This window comes from Drosophila suzukii, chromosome 3, assembly GCF_043229965.1.
Source record: "Drosophila suzukii chromosome 3, CBGP_Dsuzu_IsoJpt1.0, whole genome shotgun sequence".
NCBI classification, from domain to species: domain Eukaryota; kingdom Metazoa; phylum Arthropoda; class Insecta; order Diptera; family Drosophilidae; genus Drosophila; species Drosophila suzukii.
Window position 1 is genome coordinate 75257151 of NC_092082.1, and position 20278 is coordinate 75277428.

Here is a 20278-nt window from a genome sequence, read left to right on the forward strand (position 1 = left end):
TTTGTTGAACAGGTAGGAGAGCAGCGGAGGTCCTTGCTTATACATTTATTTAAATATTTATTTAATATGCGCTGCACGCACGCCCAGGCAAACAGGCGAGCCATGAGATTGGCCCGGGGATTGGGGAGCAGGATGTGGATGGGGCGCAGGACGAAACTTTATTTAATAATTTGAACAAATATTTAAGCTGCCAACGTCAAACGAAAAGCACCCGGGGCACACTCATAATTTAGCTTTTCGTACACACAACTCCATTCCATTGTACGTAACCATTATCCTTTCAGTTCCTCGAGCAACATTTATCCTTTTTTAATTGCTTTAGCACTTAATCTGCTGCCAATCAAATATCTTAAAAATTCAAAAGAAAATCACACCCCTCAATTTATCTTGTTCCCCTTTTTTTAATAAATAAAACCAACAAAACGATTATTCCAATTAATAACTGCCACTGCAGTGGCCATCCGTTCAATAAAAAAGTGTGAGTTTTTTATCCGCTCCGATGTCGCTTTAATTGGCCTGCCACGAATTCGCCACCAATTGCCACGAACCCTATTTCATAATTTTATTCAGAGATATATATTCTCCGTTGTTTGGACCCGCTGCTGGCGTTTTTTTCGTCTGGTAACAAATAAAATTTGCACATTTATTTGGCTGTACAACGCCGGGTGAGAATGAATGAAAAGCAATTTGCCTAATTGCCCCAATTTGGCAGTCATAATTAGAGGATTTCAACGGAGCTTTTTTTTTTTTTAAAGAAATATTAATTGAAAATTGGACTGCTTTTCGGGTCAAGCTTGGCTTTGCAACTGTCACTTGTTTGCCTTTGCCAAATAAACTTTAAACAAGGATAAAGCCTTGGGTACACAACTGTTTAGAGCAGAAGAATATATTCGTAAATTTAATAAAATAAAAGAATAACTACATTTGTCAAAGGACTTTGGATATGCATCTGTGTCCCCTAAGCTGGCCAATTTGATTGCAGAGCCAATGTAAACGTACCAATGGCCAAAACCAAAGTAAACATATTCCCGGATATGTATATCCCTATATCCTTCACTTCCCGCTGTGTTTGTGTGTGTGCACAGCTTTTAATTAAAAATTCTCTCGCATGTTCTTTTGCTCGCTTCCGGTTCGCTTTGTTTGCCCTGCTCCGCCGGATTGTTTATACAAATTTAATGAAATTCTTAGGGCCAAGTAAATAGTGAGACGAATAAATTTTGATAATGCGATCCTTGGTCAATGACAGCGACCATAGAAATGCCACTGCCGATGGCATCTTGAATGGCCCGCCCAGCATCTGCGGTTGCTTTGACCAAATTGCCCATCAAATGCCGTGACTCCCCTTTTCCCTCTCTCTATCTGAAAAATGTGTAAATTTTTACTCAAATATTTGCTTTCAATTTTGCAGCCCCAACCCATCCGGGAACCGAGAACAGAGTTTTCGGGACCCAAGACTCCCTTTGAGCGACTCCAGTACCTGCTGCCTCTGTACCCCAAATTTGCTGGAGCCGACAGCTTCATGTGCTTAGACCACAAAACAGCTCAGTGGTTTCGAATAACTGCCAGGGACAGAGGGCCCCACACACAAACAGCCGAGTTGCGGCAGCTTGAGGTGAGATCCGAACTATGGCATGTGCCCTATCCCAGCGGGGCCTTACGGAATCCCTCCAGAAACCTTTTCTAGAGATGCACTCTGGTCAGTTCTTGAAAGCAAAACAGTCGAACTGGGGTAAGACTTGACAGAAGATGTTTAAAAAAATTTTTTAATTGGAGAAAAGGAAAACATGGATCAATATAAACACAAGGCAGTTAAAATGGGTTAAGCTTTATCATCCAAAATTTAAAATAAATTCAAAAGAAATAACAAAGGAAAGGTATGAACATAATATGAAATGGAAAGTTTTTAATATATAAATATGGAATTATATCCTTATAAGAACTTTAGAATACCTTATATTTGGAAAAATGTGAATATTTTTAGCATAATTTAATATTAAACTTGTATTTAAGTTACAAGAGTGGTAGATATTATCTAAAGTTCTACGAATTGTATTCTAAAAACAAATTGAACAAAAAAACGTCCTATAACTGAGCAAAGGTACACAATAAAACTCATAAGAAAGACAAGAATTTCCAGAAATATGTTATAAATTATGATAAATATATTTCTGTCAAACTGAACTAATAAAAATTCGATTTTATCCACAGCTCTTCTTATAGACGCCACTGTGCGATGGCATATTGTTGCAACAAACAATGCCCGTCTCACACATGAGTTATGGCCCGATCTCGTTCTGCAGCTGGTTGGGTTATGTGTGTTTGGGTATTGTGGAGGTTGCCTGGCATTTTGGTCTATTAGAAGTGCCCTACCCCCCATCCCTACTACTACCTACCCCTGAAGACCCTTTCACTGAGGCAGGTCTTTTGTTTGACTTGCGCCTGAATGGAAAGACGAGAACTGGAGCAGCTCCCGCTGCCATGATGAGTGGCAAGTGCTGTGGCTCAAACTATTGATTTTGCCCACGGCGTGACACATTCATATTTCATGCCATTGACATAGATACACATATGCAAAGCGGGGACTTTTCGTGAAAGCAAAATTGAAAAGGAAAATTCGTAAACATAAAAGAATAGGGGAAATATGTCAAAAGCCATTGTTAATGTCATCGCTGGGAGCTGAAAATGGGGAATGTGATCGGGGCGCGTGATTTGCCTATAGATTGATTTTTACACTCAAACACCCACCGTGCCGCGTTGTTTGGCAAGTGGATTTTAATTCAATTACAGTCGCCTGACGAGGCACATAGAAAACAACAGGCGCCCTGAAATCCATCGCCTTACTGGCCCCAGTTTTCTTACCACAATTTATTTACGCAAGTATTTTCGGATAATTTGTTTTTCATTTCAAAATATATGTTCGCCAACGGATCAGAGCGAAAACTTTGGGGCCATGTCAGGAAGCGTGCTTGAAATTAAACTTTGTTCAAACAAAAACACAACTGATAAACAAGACGAGCATAAAATAGAAGCGAAAACATTTTTATAACACTCGGTTGGGGGCTGAATATCAAAGGATTGAGAAGTGGGACACGAGTCCAAGAAGTTGGCTATTGGTTGGACTTTGGGTAAACAAAATTTGAGGAGCTTTTAAAATGAAACTGTAGACAAGGACATAAAAATAGAATTTTGTATATAACTTTAGGTATCTAAAAAGTTATTGAAGGCCTTCGAAAATTTAATATTATTTATGTACTAGTATAGCTTTATTATCTACACAACTTCGTATTTAGAAAATATGTAATCAATATGTAATTTAAAAATGTGCCCGATATTTTTTTATAACCATTACTGTAAAAGTTTATAAGAAATAGTTTGACACTTCTTTGTTACTTTTTAATTGCGCATTTTTAAAAGATTCCAAGTACAGCTGATTTTTTAAGCATAGCTTTTTTCTATAAGATTTTTTGTTGCGGGAAACATCCTTGAAAGTGTGTGAAAATGTACGGGAAACATTTCCAAATATTTTCTGAAAAGGAAATTGACTGTTTGTTGCCAACGACTTCCTATCGCTGCTGGGTGCAATCGCAACCCTTTTCCTGTGGAAACCCAAGCCAATCAAGCCTTGACACCGACTCGGCTTTGACTTCATTTTCCGGGCTCTGCCGCTGGCACACCTGCTCCTGGTCCTTCGGCCAAGGAACTACCCTTTTCGGGCCCTTCTTGGAGGCACTGCTCGCGTGCCAGTCCACAATTTGGGTTAGGGTCAAAGCGATAACACGGAACAAGTCAAGGGATAGGGATCCGACGACGGCACGCGTCAAAGGGTAAAGGCCGTAAAGCTGTCGTTGCGGCCCATTGAACCATTCAGCCAGAAGTATGCCACTACCAAACATCCAAAAAGCCAACGGCGATAGGAGGGCAAAAACAGGCCAGGGCCCCGTTGCCCAAAGGCTGCGTGCTAAAAATTGTACTACACCACTGTAAATTTATTGCGGAATTTTTATACACGATAAAACAATTTGTTATTAGCATGGAGACCGTGGAAATCAGTGGGAGTTCGGAGTGTGGGCGGGGCCGGATGTCAAAGGTGACCCGACCCCCCGTCGTCAACCCTTTTTGTGGACTCGAATTTGCTTAATGAAATGTAAAATCCCACACAAAGGCAATCGCAAAAAGATCGCCCCGAAAGTTAAGCACTTGAATTGTACACTTAGAAAATTATATAGGCAGAAAGGATATCTCGAAATAGAAATATAAAAAGTAGTTTGGTAGCCTAGTAAAAAAGTTTATAAAACTAACCATTGGTAAATTGATAATATTTCTAAAGGGAATTTAAAAAAATATAAAACAGTTTATATTTGAGTTTGTTTAAAATTATAAAAAAAATTTGTTTATAAAATATTTTTTGGGAGACCACACATAACTTATCATATTATCTAATTGTTAAATTTTGTTGGGGAAATTTTAAAAAATATGAAACATGTAAGGGGTGTTCCCATTAGTTTTCTGAAACCACTTTGAAATGTAATTTTAGGTGTCTAAAAGTATGATATGAAGTATATAAAGGATAGTCGTCTTTCTGAATGAATTCATTGTACTTCTAAGTTTATAATATACTATTTTTAAATAGTTTAACAAACTTGTAATGAAACCTCACTTTTTAGTTGTTGAAATCTCTAACGGAAAGTCATCTGACTTTATAGAAATAATAAAAACAAGGAGAGATCTTTAATTCCAAACTTTACAAGTGAGGACTTGGTTCTAAAAAATGTTTATCAGTGTACTCACTCCAACTCCTCGTCGTCGTCCTGCTGAATGGCGGAGGGAGCTGCAGGAGGCTGGGATTGCTGCTGCTGTTGTTGCTGTGACTGCTGCTTATCGCCGGCGGCGATGCTGTTCTCATAGAAGACATCATCCTCCTTGGAGTCCTCGTCGTCAGCCAGGCTGAGGCTCTTATCTTCGTCGTCGGTCTCCTCGTTGCCCTGGACATTGGCCTGGCCATTGTTTTGGCCCGTGGGGCTGGCGTTGCTGCTGCCGCCGTCGCTGCTGTTGTCCTCGTCGTCGTTGTTGATGTCCTCCGCATCCTGGCTGTCCTGGTTGTCCTGCTGGTTGACACGCCGCTTGGCCTCCTCCTCCAGATACTTGGCCTTGGTGATTATCTCATCACTGGAATGCGGAATATGGTTCGGGTTTTTAGTTTAGAAGGCCTGCGGCTCGGACGTCGCAATTTAATTGGCTCGTCAGGAGGGAAATGCCCCAAAAAGGACCTACCGATTCTTGTGGAGCTCCTTCTTCGACACGCAAACGGCACTGAACTCGTCCTCCAGCAGGCAAATTTCACGCTTCTTGCAGTTCAGCGGTCGGCAAAGGTCACCTGCAAATGGGGCAATTTAATTTATTAATAGGTCATATTGTGCATATATAAAGTTTTGTGCGAAAATGTAATTTCCCGAAGCCTGTGCAACTCACTCGAGGGATCGTGTATCCAGCGCTTGTGCTCGCCCAGATTCTTGTTGTTCTGCGTGTTCTTGTTTATCTGGAAGTGAGAGAACAATAAATTGCATGTGAAACATTTGCTAGTTTAATTTTGTTATTTAAATGCATAAAAAATGCAAAGTGCACACACAGCACACAAGCCAAACCGAACTGACGTCTGTCAAAATGCACACATGCACAAACGGCATCCATTCAGACCCACTGAGGCAAACACACACAGGGCGTATGCGTAATGGCAGTTCACATGGACTTTCAGGACACTATGGCATATTTGCACTACAGGGGGAAAAGTTAAAAAGCAAACAGTATCGAGTCAGGAGAGAACTGAAAAAACTAGGTACGAAATGGGCGAGTGTCATATGGGTGTATGCCTTTCTAATGATGATCAATAGTTCATCTGTTATGGCAACAAATGGAGCGTTGGATTCACAGTTTAAAGCTAGGAAAAATAACATTTTTTGCAAGCAAGAAAAACTTAAATTGCTTTGTATAATCCGAAAAGGCCTCCCCAGCTGGCAGAAAAATGCATGTCCAAGTGAACATATGCAAATCCGATTGCATACTAAAAATATGGCATATTCCTGCCTTGCTTAGTTATGCGACACTCGGTGCAGATTTATTTTAATTTAATTCAATTCAGCACGTTGCTTAAGCTCGCCCAGCAAAACCACCCACGAAAATGGTGTGTATTTTCCCATTTCCTGGGCATTGTGAGGCGAACCGAAATGTTATTAAGTGCAATGGTGCGTATGCATAATATTTAACTTGTCTATAAAATTTATGATGCCCCAACAGCATCTGCGGCAACGAAAATAGCGACTGCCACTGCTGCTGCTCCTGTTGGTTAAATGGGGAAAATAAGCTTTGAAAAATGGGGAAAATAAATAAAGCACCCACCATGAGCTCACGTTGACTTGACAGTTTTGTATTTGGAGTTTGGGCAACCGTTGCATGGACGGCTGATACTGCAATCGCCGCTGTCAGTTGGCTTAATGAAAGCGACAGGAGCTGCAGGACACCAACTGAGGCAGTAACGGCTGAAAGCTTCGAGCCTGGCTGGTTGCAAATGTTTTCCGCCCACATGCACCCAAACACACAGCCCGTTTCGAGCGCGAAATCGCTCAAGTGCGAAGTGGCAATTGCGGGACACACATCCGCTGGCAACACCCATCGCCACCCACTTTCAGACCACTTTCATCCCACCCTCCTTTCACGCCCATCGTCCTTTCCCTGTAATGCAATAAACTCGTCCAGGACGTGGACGCAGGCAATTTGCATGCGTTAAAACGCAATTTGTGCGCGTTTCCTGGCCGCGGCCGCAACGTTCCTGCCCCCGGTTCGGAACCTTCCATCCTTACCACCATCCCCATCCCCATCCGCATCCCAAATCCCTTCTTCCGATGCCTTTTTCCTACCACTTTACCAACGCCCCACGCCTTCTGGCACATTCCGATGAGACTCTTCATCGCACCGGGATCTCTTGCAGCTTTAATACGCTCGCCTGTGATTGCAGTGCAGTGCGCTCCACTAAAAAAAATAAATAAAGCCCCTCGGGTTAAAATAATATTAAAAAATTCTTCATCAAAAAGCCACAAAAACTATAAAACAGCCTGCGGAGAAGAAGGAATTTAATAAAAATGTGTTCCTTAACTTTAAATGTCAATTTTTGGTACGTTTGACCTCACTAAAATGTATAAACTATTATTTTTCAAAATAAATTTTATTTTTCTATTCAACTTTGCAGTGTTCAATATCAAAATGTTTTGAAGAAATTAACAAGAACTAAAAGAAAATTGGATTTTATGTGTCTAAAAGTATGCAGTACATAAATTAACCTGAACAAATTGAGTTGAGTCCCGTGCCTAAAATATTTTGTTGCATACTTTTGGACACCTAAAATGAAATCAAAGAGTTTGTTTTTTAATTTTTCACTTTGAAAACTTGTTTTTCCTTTTTTCTATTGCCCACTGTTTTAATAAAAATCTTCTTATTTTTTTCTCTGCATGGGTATGTGGATCTGCGGCTGGGCTCGCTGATTGGCTTGGCCGGCAATCCGTGCGGCCTGCTTCTGTGGCGCTACGTTTGTTGGCTTTAATTGCGCTGCGTTTGCTGTGGTGGCGGTGGTGCTGGTGGTACGGGGCAGGTGGTGCTGATGCCGGGGGAGTCCGGGTACCCAGGGTGGTGCTGCTATCACCGGCGTTGGCCATGCGATTGACCTTATTGTGGCTTTTTACGGGGGCGCGTGATAAACTTGCGCACAGCTGTGCAAAAGGCAACACGGTGACATGACCCAAACAGCATGGCATTAAAAAATGCCCCACTAAACTGGGTCAAAACAGCAGCTGCAAGTGAAACATAATGCAACACAGCACCGTCCCCAGTGCACTCGGGCTGGATAAAGGAAGGCACCACCAGCCAACACCACCCACAAGTTGGCAAAAGTTTGCCAGCCGTTTAACCTCTTTGCCAGATTTCTGGCTGTTTAAGTGGCTGAGCTTATTAAAGCCCATTTAATTGGCGGTGCTCCACAGGCGCCTTCAAGCAAAACTTGACCCTAATTTGGAAGTCCCTCGAGAAGTGGGAGAAAACCTAGGAGTGAAGAGGGAGTCCCTGGGAGTGGAAATGGAGAACTTTGTAGCCTGGAGCCTGGAGCTTTGGGGGAACTATTTTCCGTGGTTTTGAGTTTGGGGCAAAAGATAAAGGCGGCATTGTTACAGACGCCATTTTTGTTGCACCAACAGCTGCATTGTTCAGACCAGCTGCCACGCCCCTTTCGTCCCTTGGCCCGCCCACTTTTTCACCGCAGTGTGGCAATCTGTCAAGCTTTAAATTGAATTTACGACTTTGTTTTCGTTGCGGACTTATTTCATCTTCCTTTGTTTTCTAGGAGCCGCTGCCTCTGCAATTCCTTTATTGTTTTCTTTATTTGGCAAGGGAGGAATAGCAAATATTTTAGTGGTTATTTGGCGTTTTTCGAGGGGCTATGTCAATTTCGCTTGCATTATGTAAATGTAACTTTTAAGTTGACTATGCCTCGCAATCGATATCTTAAGCCCAACCCAAATTCACATTCAAATCCACAACCAAATCTAAATCCTTTGTGCTCCATTTAACCTTCGCTCATGCATTAATTCAAACCGATTTCAGCTGAATCGATCGATGGCCATATATCTTCCATCCCCTGGCACATAACTCATTGCGGAATTCGGCAATCAGCGCGGCCAGAAAAGAAGTAAAAATGCGCATTAAATCGAAATTTCGCCGAAATTGGAATTGCAACTGGAACGGGGCGTGGCTTGGCCCGAAAATTGTTGTAAATTATTCAGCGGACATCAAATGACTGCCAATGCTGCTACCATTCAATCAATAAAATATGAACGCGGTGAGGTCGGGAAAATATGGGAATTTTTCGGGTCCGCGGTATTTTGTGGCAATTAGAGCAAAATAGATCAAGATAGAAGTAGGAACTATACACAGGGAAAAAAACAAAAGGATTGGTTTGGTATAGGGACCATTAATAATATAAACTTGATATTGAGAATGGCTAAAGTTAGAAAAGAGCGAGATAGCGCCTGAAATTACTCTGGGTAAGAGCGTGACAGCAGTATTTAAAACTCTCCGAAAGAGTAAAAGAAAGTAAAAAGCAAGATGGTAGAATAAAGAATTGAAGAATTTATAGTAAAATCCATCATAATGATCATCATATCTTATAATTTTTTTTCTCTGTGTAGGCAAATATCCATTGATATGCTAAATGCAGGCACGCAAAATGACCAACTGACTGACTGACTTCGCTCCTAAATTATGCACTCCACTTGAAAAATGCATTAGCCCGAACCCCCGGAATTTATGTGTCCGCATAGGAAAGTATGGTATATGCTATGTGTGTCCCCAATCCGCCTGGGCCATCATCCATGCTGACTCAGATGGGATGGAGCTCACATAAATTGCACATTTTCGTGCACACAAAATGGTAAATCAATTCCTATTACTATTACAACCAAGCGGATGGCTCCTAAGCCGGCTGTCCGGATTTCGGGCTGGCACATTTCCGTAGTCGGATCCGGTTTCGTGGCAGGGGGTGAATCCAAATTCGAATACGAGAACGAAGCCGAATCCATCAATATAAAGCTTAGGCCAGAGTTTTCAAGTGTCCAAAGCGGACTTTGGGCCAGGAAATTGCATTCTTCGCGCTGGCACAGAGTGTCACCAGAAGTCGGGCCATCCAATTCCCAATCCCCCGATTGGAATTGGAAATGGGAAAGTTAATTGCTCTGGTGCCCATCCTCCCACTGACTTATTAGTTATGGGCGACTCATTAAAAGCGCTGTCACTGTCGCTGTCACATGCATAAATTACACCATAATCTCATTTTAATGGTTAATTAAATTACCATAATGTTCAGCTGTCAAAACTGATGTCACCCCCTGATTTCCAATCGTTAAAACGGAAAATGGCAAAATTTCAGGTGGAAAATATTTATGTCGGAGGCAATAAAAAGAATTATGCGATTCGTGCTTTAAATAAAGCATGGCATTCAGGACAATAAACCTGGGCCCACCTGCTATGAAACGTGATCTCCGGTAAGGCCTATCCTGGCCGTTATGTTTATGAATCATAAATGCATTTTGCAACTGGCAACCAACCGCATTGCAGTCATAAAACATTTGCCACTACAAGGATGCGGGGGAAACTGCAACAAATTGCAACTAGTGCAACATCATCGTGGCCAACAAAGGCCACTAAAATGTGCTTACCTGTGTGGAAGAGATACACTCGGTTACATACAAGGTTGCAATTCCTATTTATAAACATGATGGCTGGTGGCAAGAAAAAAAACAAAGGGCAGGGACCATGGAAAGCACTCTGAAAAAGCCGCACTCTGGAGAATTGTCTGGTGGCGGAGTGGTAACCATCTGATTGCTGGCATTTTTTATGTCCTGCATTTGGTAAACCGGAAACGTGTTTCGGTGGGTGTGGCTTCGAGACTCGGAGATTGGAACAAGTTTATTACAAATCCCGGCACATAAACACTGGCCAAGATGCAGGACCCGGATAAAGGTGGAAAGTTATGCCATGCTGATGCTGCAGGGATTCCGGATATGAAGGAAGCCAACGGCTCTAAATGCATTACGGAAAATCGATTATATCTCTGGGCCCTGGCCATTAATCAGTCAGTCAGGCATTACTTGGCCAGAAATAGGAACTGAACTCAACTCGACTCAACTGGACCGGACTCCCTGTGCTATGCGGGCGATGGCAGCCGGCTAATGGGGGCATTTAAAAGCTTTCAACTCCCGGTGAGCAATGTGCCCCGGCCACGCCACAAAGGCCACAGATATGTATGCAGTATGCAGTATGCAGTTTGCAGTCTACACTCTGAAGCGTTAAATGCTCGCTCCTTAAGCGCCAATCCTTTAATAAGCCCGCCACACCCAGTCACACGCTTCGTGCCCCCAAAGTGCGGTGCATTTTCACCGATTGAATAGTTCAATCAATTAGTTAATTGCAGTTCTGGTCGAGCGGAGTGCACCGCACAAATCGAGGCACTTAGCAGCGGTCATTAGCAGAGGGCAAGTCCTGTGAGTCCTGTGAGTCCTGCTGCGGATCCGGATGTGAGTGGGGGGGCGTTGTGATTGCCAGGAAGGAGCCGAGCTTGCCAGCTGCCAGTTTGCCGGCTATTCAAGCTTGCCAGGAAACCAGATAGCTGGAAATGACACTGGCCAACTCGCAATCCGACGGGCTGACACACGTGGCTTGCGCACGGCAAAGAAATGGGATTTAATATTAAATTAAATTTAATAAAATTTGGGTTTTGTTTTTAAAGGAGCTTCACTGATAAATAATGAAAAAGAAAAAAATAAATATCTGCCTGTTAAATAAAAAATGTTAGGTACAATGTTAGTCATATTTTCTTTAGGCATTTTGTTATTCAATGAAAAAGAAGCTTATATCAAATAATCTTTTATTAAACTTTAATTGACTAAAATTATTTATTTTAGTATTTTCATATTTAAAACCAATAAAAACCGCAATGGATGAACATCGAAGCGAAAATATTAAATTTGATTTACAGAGATTTTTATACTCAACCATTTTTTTTTTGGAAACTAACATAATATAAATTTGTTTTCAAGTACCTACAACTCTCTTTATCCAAAGATATAAATAAAGGTATATTATTTTAATAATGATTTAACCACATCCTATATTTTTCCCTGTGCAGCTACAATTAAAAATCCTTTAGCTATGACAGGGGCGAGCCGGCGAAATGGGACTGCAATTCATTGCCACACATCACGACCAGCTGTCCGCCTCCGAGGAGAAAGTGGAAAAGAGGGCGTGGCAGACAAGAAATTGTCGCCCGCGCCCAAACGAAAACACACATTCGCAGTCACACCCACACTCACTCACAGAGGGCCCGAATGAAGTAGCGGAAAATGAAGTTTTTCCGAGTTACATCAGCAACTCCCAGACAGAGCAAACAAAAACTTTGCAAATTGCAATTCATCGCTCACGCAAAAGGGGCTGAAATGGTGGTGGAACTGAGCTGAATGTGCTGGGTTCTTAATAGAAAATAAAAGCGAGGCAAAAATCATGTTTTATTTTCCGCCTTTACCCGCCTTTACCCGCCGCTAACCTCCTGCTTCCATTTTCATTTGCAAGCCATTCAGAAGGGCGAGGCGCACCCTGGTTTTCCAGGCAGCCATTACAGCCCAGCGAAAAATGGCGGCGGCACCCGGAAGTCGACTGTTGCTGCTGCCCTCTCTGTCTATCCGTCGTCTATCTCTGTCCCTCTTGCCCACCCTTTTGGCTCCACTGTCGAACTACGCTGATGAGAAATGACAGGCAATAATGCCGTTAGCCGTGCTCCATCTGCATTTATCATAACTTTTGTGTGTTATTTGCTTTGATGGCGCTGCTTTGGCCCGCGGGTGTTGTTGTGTTTGCTGTTCATGTCCTGTAATCTCTGTTGCTGTAATTGCCAAGTGCGATCCTTGCCTGTTGCCTTCTTATCTGTCCCATCGCCCTCTGGTTCCCCTTCATAGGGATTCGCCCTTTCGGGGGGACCAAAGTTTATGCCCGTAAGTATGCTATGATTTCTGCCTCGACTGCTTCTGAGCTGCACTTTTAGCACAGAAAATAACAGCACTTTTAAGTGCAAATAAAGCTCTCTCTAGTCAACTAAGTCAGTTAATGGTAAAAGTAATAAAACAGAATTACTCACAAGTTGACTTTTAACCATTATTCAAGTACGACTTCTCTTTCTCGTTATGTTACATCTCAGTTTTATGAGAACTTCTGATTAGGTCGGATAAAACCGTATTCAAAAACATGTTGATTTATAATTGTTAGCAAATACAAAATTAAAAAAAAGTATATTATTGATAAAACTTATAATACAACTATGACCTAAATAATAAACTCCCTCATAAAAAAATGAAATATGTACAAGGCTATAATGTATTCTTTATATTATTTTGGATTCCCATATTTTATTTTATTGACTTTATTAGAATTTAGTTTTAAATGATTTAAAAATTAAATCAACCTAACTTTTACCAACAATTATTTATTACCTTGAGAATTAAAAACAGAATTAAAATGCCTAGCAGATTACTTTTCCCTTGAAAGGCTGATATTGACTTTTGTTCAGAAATTTAAATTAGAGCATGTAATCTCCGCCCGAGCCACACTTTATGTGCTAATACACAAAACCACTTCACATTGAGGCAGTCCGGCTCACTACCAATTTTGAATGTAATTTAATTTATGCAGAATCAAAGCTGATTATTTGCACCGGCCGAAAGTGCATCCAACCAAATTTGTAATATACACCCCCCGCAAACATGCAGCTAAATAAATATTTGATTTGCTTTATTGCATCGGGCTATTGGTAGCTGCATAATTGAACGTCGAATGCGATTAATGGCCAAAGCAAACAGGAATCGAGGCCATTGAATTGTGGGAATTGTGAATGCTGAGCTTCACAATTAAAATTAAAGCCGGTGGATTTATATTTGAAAAGTGTGTAATAATTATCTTTAATCAAGCGATAAATGTCGATCAATTAAGTTATGACTGCTAATTATGTAAACACGCACTTTTTATGCCAGAGAAAGCATTTGCAGAGGCTTTATGGATGTGCATCCAATTTGCAGGCCGAGTGCTCCACACTTTGATGACATTCGCAAAACTTGTAAATATAAACCATTTCGAGTAGTTTTGCCTTGTGCTGCATGCAGCACGCATACGCACTGTTGGCCAGCACTTTTTGTATATCGATGTCGACTGTGAGTGCAGTTTGCCAAAGTGCTTGCCAAGAGCTGAGCGCTTTTTTCACCTAATGCCTGGCGCACACAAATTGAAGCTCTACGGGAGATGCAAACGCATGCCCGCCGGATTGTCCTTGAGCTGTCAGTCCGCCCACGCCCACGCCCACGCCCACTTCGCCCACATTTCCATACTACCAAAACTTTTAGCAAGGCTTTGCCCAAAGCCCGAACAAAAGGGAGTACTCGTTCTGGGCTGAGGGATATGGTAAATGGTAAATGGCAGAGCAGGATTATATCAGGCCCTGTCTTTTTTTCGGCCAGGTAATGCGCCCATAACGGATTAGAAGAGGCCCTGGAACAGGCAACCCAAACCATGATATCCTCGGGCCCTACAGCTCTGGGACTCAACGCAAACAGTTCCCGGCGATGCCCGGATAATTGTTACAATATACAAAATTTTCATTTAGTTTATTTGCCCAGCGACAACATGTCAGCACAACAGCAACATCAGCGTCAGCAGCAGCACCAACAACTTCGGCAAGCAGCCACGCCCCCAGAACCATGGGCAAAAAGTAATTTACTCGGCATAAATTAAATAAATAAATGGCTAGGAAGGATGCATACAAGCTAGAGAATATTTCAAGATATTAAGACAAATTGAAACAGGTGACAAGCTTAAAATCATTTATAAATATTTACTTTCACATTAAAATATTGTGATTTTATAGGTTTAGTGTTTTTTTAATCTTTTTTTAGACGATGTCCTAATTAATCCAAAGAAAACTTAAACGTTTAAAATGGTCTACTCCAAAAGTAAAGACAAATTAAAATTAAAACAAAGAAGCCAATCATAACCAATTTTAAAAATTAAGGTAAATTTTGTCTTTATATTATAAAAATGGTGTTAACCTTTAATAAATAAATAAATAAGTATAAAATCCGATTATTTTAAAGATCTATTTTTTTGGGTGCATACTTTTGATATAACATTTCACCAAACCCAGTAATGTTCCAAAAATGTAAGCCCAGTGACTCGCTATATCAAGTTATGCCAGTAAATTACCTTTTTAACCCACAGTGCAGCGAGTGTTTGTGCGCAGGAAGTTTGTGTGTTTATTTGACTTATGTGACGTTGTAAATAGGGGGGAATATGAGTTTGTACGAATGTTGGGCCTGGATGTTATTTAAAATGCAGACATGTGTAGCCCGTAGTTGCTGTTATTGCTGCTGGTGCGCCATTAAAATCCCAGCAACATTGTTAATGAACTTTTAATGACTTTTTGTGAGTGCACACACTAAAACAATATCAACTTTGGCACCGAGTATGTACAATGTACATGAAAACACAAATCTCAGGGCTTCGGTTCAGCTTTGTTCACTATGGGAACAAGCGTGAAATCCAAATCTAAAACAAACTTTTCCCCACACAGGGACAACAGTCGCATTGCAGCAACATTGGTTGATGCAAGTGCAACAGCAGCAGCAACACTATTAATATGCGAAATTTTGGAGTGGCTGAAAGGCCCCAGGACCGGCAACTTGTTTACTCAGAACCCCAGTGGGCGTGTGGGCGAGAACGTGTGCAGTGCATCTTGATTAACAAATCAACTGGAATTGGAATGCGATTGCATGCGATTCATCAGTAATCGGAAATCTTGGCTGCGGGCCAAATGGAGCTACCATCCATCCCGCCAGCCATCCTGTTGCCCCGAAAGCAATGCGAAGCACTTTCGCTACGATTTAAGGAAAATAAATCCATCAGCCAGGGGGACTATCAAGTAAATGAGCCTTAAAGTGGGTTCACATGTACTGAAAAGCGATGGTGAAATGTTTACCAATGCGGAGAGTCTTTACCAATTCGGGTGTCACAGAAATTGAATTCATTGGTCTTCAATCAATGTGTTATGAGCTGCGAAATCCGATTTGGTGAGGAAATACATACTTAAACTTTTATTTGGAACTGTCCGTCTTGTAACTTTAAAGATACTTCAAGATTTTCTACGTCATTAAAAAACCTTAACATTGTAGATAATGTTAATACAAATTCATTACTAAATGAGACATGTCTGAAAAAATGTAAAGACATAGTTTCGTGTTAAAAACAATATAGCTTTCCACACATAATTAAGTGCCAGTCATAAGTACACACATTTAGATTAGCCACCAAAAAGTAAACAAATGTTTTTGATAAAAGAGGCACAACCGCAAGATAATGAAATTAGGTTTAGTTTCTTTTCTGCCTTACTAGCATGCTGTCTCTTTCTCCCGCTTATCGCTGATATTTAAACGCGCGCTTCTCACCACGATCGCACAGTCGTCGACGATCCAGTGTTGAGAAAGGTCTAGTGTGCGAGGTGATCTGCCGTGGTGAACTGTGAAACAGCTGATTAAAGATCTTTGTTTGGACAAACAATTTTATTGATTACTTATCAACCGGCAAAATTCCCATTCATAGATTTCAAAATGAGTATCGCCAAATGGGAGAACAATGAGGAGATTAAGATCTTTCGCGAATACCTGCGCATACCAACAGTGCATCCCAATGTGGATTACAGTGAGTTTTATGATGGATTCGTATATCTTTATGAGTATGCGATAAGGCGCTAGATCTTTATGAACATGCTATAAAATGTGTCTTCTATTTATAGCCGCCTGTACGGAATTCTTGAAGCGACAGGCCGCCAGCTTGGATCTGCCCGTAGAGGTTATCTATCCGGTGAACGAGCAGAATCCCGTGGTGGTGCTCAAATGGCTGGGATCTCAGCCGGAACTGCCCTCCATCATCCTCAATTCTCACACGGATGTGGTGCCCGTCTTCGCCGACAAGTGGACCCATGGTCCCTTCAGCGCGGATCTGGATGCAGAGGGTCGGATCTTCGCCAGGGGTTCCCAGGACATGAAGTGCGTTGGCACCCAATACCTGGGAGCAGTACGAGCCCTCAAGGCCACTGGCTATCAGCCCAAGAGGACCATTTATCTGACCTTTGTGCCGGACGAGGAGGTGGGCGGCCACCTGGGCATGCGGGAGCTGGTAAAGAGCGACTACTTCAAGAAGCTCAACGTGGGATTCAGCTTTGACGAGGGAATCTCCAGCGCGGATGAGACCTACGCCTTGTACTATGCCGAGAGGACTTTGTGGCGTAAGTATACTAAAGAATACGAAGGATCAAAGTAACTTTAACTTTTGTTCAAATAAATGAATCCCCTAGAACTCCGCTTCAAGTTGGAAAAACCTAGCATATTTCACCTATGTTAAATTTCCAGTTGACTTATATTTCATGTTATTTGCCTAGATCTCCGCTTCAAGTTCAGTGGAACTGCTGGACACGGATCTCTGCTGCTACCCAATACCGCTGGCGAGAAGCTTAACTATGTGGTGGGCAAACTGATGGAGTTCCGCAAATCCCAAGTGCAGAAACTGGCTGAAGACTCTTCCCTTGAAATTGGCGATGTAACCACTGTGAATCTCACCCAACTGAGGGGAGGAGTGCAGAGCAATGTTGTTCCTCCCCTGCTGGAGGCTGTTTTTGATATCCGCATTGCCGTAACCGTGGACATCCCAGCTTTTGAAAAGCAGATTCGCGACTGGTGCGAGGAGGCTGGCGGCGGCATTGAGCTGGAGTTCGAGATGAAGAACCCCTTTGTGGAGCCAACAAAGATTGACTCGTCGAATGCCTACTGGCTGGCCTTCAAGAAGGCTCTCGATGACCTGTAAGGTTGAGACGCTCTTACTAAAGGCATTGCTCTGATATCCTTCCATTTTTCTTTCAGTGGCCTCAAGACACGGGTTCGAGTTTTCCCCGGCGCCACGGACAGCCGCTATGTTCGCTATGCAGGCATTCCGGCTCTCGGTTTCTCGCCCATTAACAACACTCCCATCCTGCTGCACGACCACGATGAATTCCTGAAAGCCGACACATATTTACATGGCATTGAAGTCTACAAGAAGCTCATTCCTGCCGTCGCCGATGCCTAACAACACGATAGCAGTTTTAATATAATAAAATATTGCATTTATATACTTTTTAATTGTTTGCTTACAAAAATTGTTTAGGCAGGCCAATAAAAATCTATTAAACACAAGTATGTCAACTTTTTCTATTTATTTGATTCCATAAATTATATACAAAGAAAAGTTTACCATCCATAGTGTACAATATCTTTACAATACCATCAAATACTGGGCAGCTCGACTTCTAACCGTTTCCTATAAAAAAGAAGCTTTGCACGCTCAAAAAAAGATAACTACTGGTCTCCCTTATCAGAGTTCGCCAACCTCCTAACAGTTACAACACGTAGAATATTGCGATAAATCGCTTTACCTGGCTAAGTCTTAGAAATATAAAGAAATATATATTATTTCTAAAATTAAACGTTCTTAAATGAAAAAATAAAAATAAAAAAGCCTGACTTACTTGATCTGTGGTTAATGACACCCTAACCACTTTAACTGAAATTTAGGTTCGGTACCCAAAAAAAACACATTTTATATACCCAAGCAGGGCTCTAATTTTTAGGAACGTTCCGTCTGTAACTAAATATTCTTACCAGATTTCTCTGGGTGTAGAGTCAACAGCTGATAAAGCTTTCCAGACTTAAAAGCAAATATCGTCGAGGATTACAAGTCAGTCTCTTTACAGCCGCGAGCCATTCAACTCAAAATGAGCACTTGCCCAGAACAATGGAAAAACGATGAAGAAATTAAAATTTTCCAGGAGTATTTACGCATTCCCACGGTGCACCCAGATGTGGACTATAGTAAGGATTGCTATAATACCCCCTAGATTTGTTTTATAATCCTCATTTCTTTTGCAGCTGAATGCGTTGAGTTCCTTAAGCGGCAGGCTGGCAACCTGGGCCTACCGGTGGATGTGGTCCATCCTGTCATGCCATCCAAACCAGTGGTGATTATGAAGTGGCTGGGGAAGAGTTCCGAACTGCCAGCGATTATTTTGAACTCGCACATGGACGTGGTTCCCGTATTCCCCGAGAAGTGGACCCATGACCCCTTCGGTGCCCAGATGGACGACCAAGGCCGAATTTATGCACGTGGCACGCAGGACATGAAGTCCGTGGGATGCCAGTATATGGCTGCAGTTCGTGCTCTAAAATCAAGTGGCTATCAGCCCAAGAGGACTGTCTATTTGACTTTTGTGCCCGATGAGGAAACTGGTGGCGACCTGGGTATGGCCGAATTCGTGAAGGGCGATTACTTCAAAGCCATGAATGTGGGTTTCAGCCTGGACGAGGGTATCGCCAGTGGTGATGAATCCTATCCTGTCTTCTATGCCGAGCGCACACTCTGGCGTGAGTTCTTTTTTTTTAAGAGGAGTAAGCATTACTCAAAAATATATTATCTTCATAGACCTCCGAATGAAGTTCAGTGGCCAATCAGGGCATGGATCGCTGCTGCACAACAACACGGCTGGCGAGAAGTTCCAGTATCTGCTGGATAAGCTGATGAAGTTCCGGGAAACCCAGGTCAAGCTACTGGCCAAAGACCCTTCCTTGGATGCCGGCGATGTGACCACTTTGAATCTCACCAAACTTGAGGGAGGAACCCAGAGCAATGTGGTTCCTCCCTTGCTAGAAGCCATTTTCGATATACGCATCGCCGTCACCCAAGACGCGGATGTTCTGGAGAAGCAGATTCGCGACTGGTGCGACAAGGCTGGAGGCGGGATAGAACTGGATTTCATCTTAAGGTGCCCCTCTGTGGAGACCAAGATAGACGCCTCCAATCGCTACTGGCTGGGCTTTAAGCAGGGCTTGGATGAACTGTAAGGATAACGAGATAATAGTTTTCCTTTCTCATGCTGTTATAATTACAGCGGTTTGATCACCCATACGCGAGTCTTCCCCGGTGCCACCGACAGCTACTACCTTCGGCGGGTTGGGGTTCCTGCTCTGGGGTTTTCCCCCATCAACAACACCCCCCTGCTGCTGCACAATCACGATGAGTACTTGCGAGCCGACACCTATCTGCATGGAATTCAGGTGTACAAAAAGCTTATCCCGGCAATTGCTGATTCATAAAATACTCAATACTCTGATGAATCAAGAATGGAAATCAATATGCTTCGATTGGTCTTATCATAAATGAGTAATGTTTTCAAGCGATGAGTATAGGGCCTAAATTAAATTAATAAATGTTGTGATTACTTCCAATCATATCAAAAACAGAACAAATAAAAGCCAAACACTGATAGCACACATTTCTGGGAAGACTAATTTGTCATGGACTTTGTCCCCAAATGATATCCAATAAATACAACTAGTCACTATTATCGATCAAATTTGAAAATTTTTGGCTTGCCGAACTTGCATTCAGCTTGCGTTATTATTATATTTTATCTAGCCTTATAATAATAAATAGTTTCCCACAGCCTATTAGGGTATATAAGCATCTGTGAGTGTGGTTTATTTGAACTATATCGAATTGGGCTACTGTTTGCTATCAGACATTTGTTTTGAGAGAGTTTTGTACACGAATTTGTGCTGTTATC

The 20278-nt window shown here is 42.1% G+C and overlaps 3 protein-coding genes across 4 annotated transcripts in view; 2 read left to right on the forward strand and 1 right to left on the reverse strand.

The window, feature by feature from the left end:
* Positions 1–20278, reverse strand: part of Cow (Proteoglycan Cow) — a 46464-nt gene that overhangs the window by 7036 nt on the left and 19150 nt on the right. For both annotated transcript variants that reach the window (XM_065865985.2, XM_065865984.2), the window contains exons 2-4: positions 5470–5536; positions 5272–5374; positions 4789–5166 (exon numbers count right to left, since the gene is read on the reverse strand). In XM_065865985.2, the coding sequence (XP_065722057.2) occupies positions 4789–5166; positions 5272–5374; positions 5470–5536 (548 nt within the window). The remainder of the gene's footprint in view (positions 1–4788; positions 5167–5271; positions 5375–5469; positions 5537–20278) is intronic.
* LOC108011021 (aminoacylase-1) lies at positions 16094–17855 on the forward strand. The gene is made up of 5 exons (XM_070995388.1): positions 16094–16112; positions 16228–16326; positions 16421–16912; positions 17066–17483; positions 17544–17855. Exons 2-5 carry the CDS (start codon positions 16236–16238, stop codon positions 17746–17748), a joined length of 1206 nt encoding a protein of 401 aa, XP_070851489.1. The 5' UTR covers positions 16094–16112; positions 16228–16235; the 3' UTR covers positions 17749–17855.
* On the forward strand, positions 18379–19985 carry LOC108011020 (aminoacylase-1). Its single transcript, XM_036818108.3, has 4 exons — positions 18379–18530; positions 18588–19079; positions 19138–19552; positions 19604–19985. Exons 1-4 carry the CDS (start codon positions 18434–18436, stop codon positions 19806–19808), a joined length of 1209 nt encoding a protein of 402 aa, XP_036674003.3. The 5' UTR covers positions 18379–18433; the 3' UTR covers positions 19809–19985.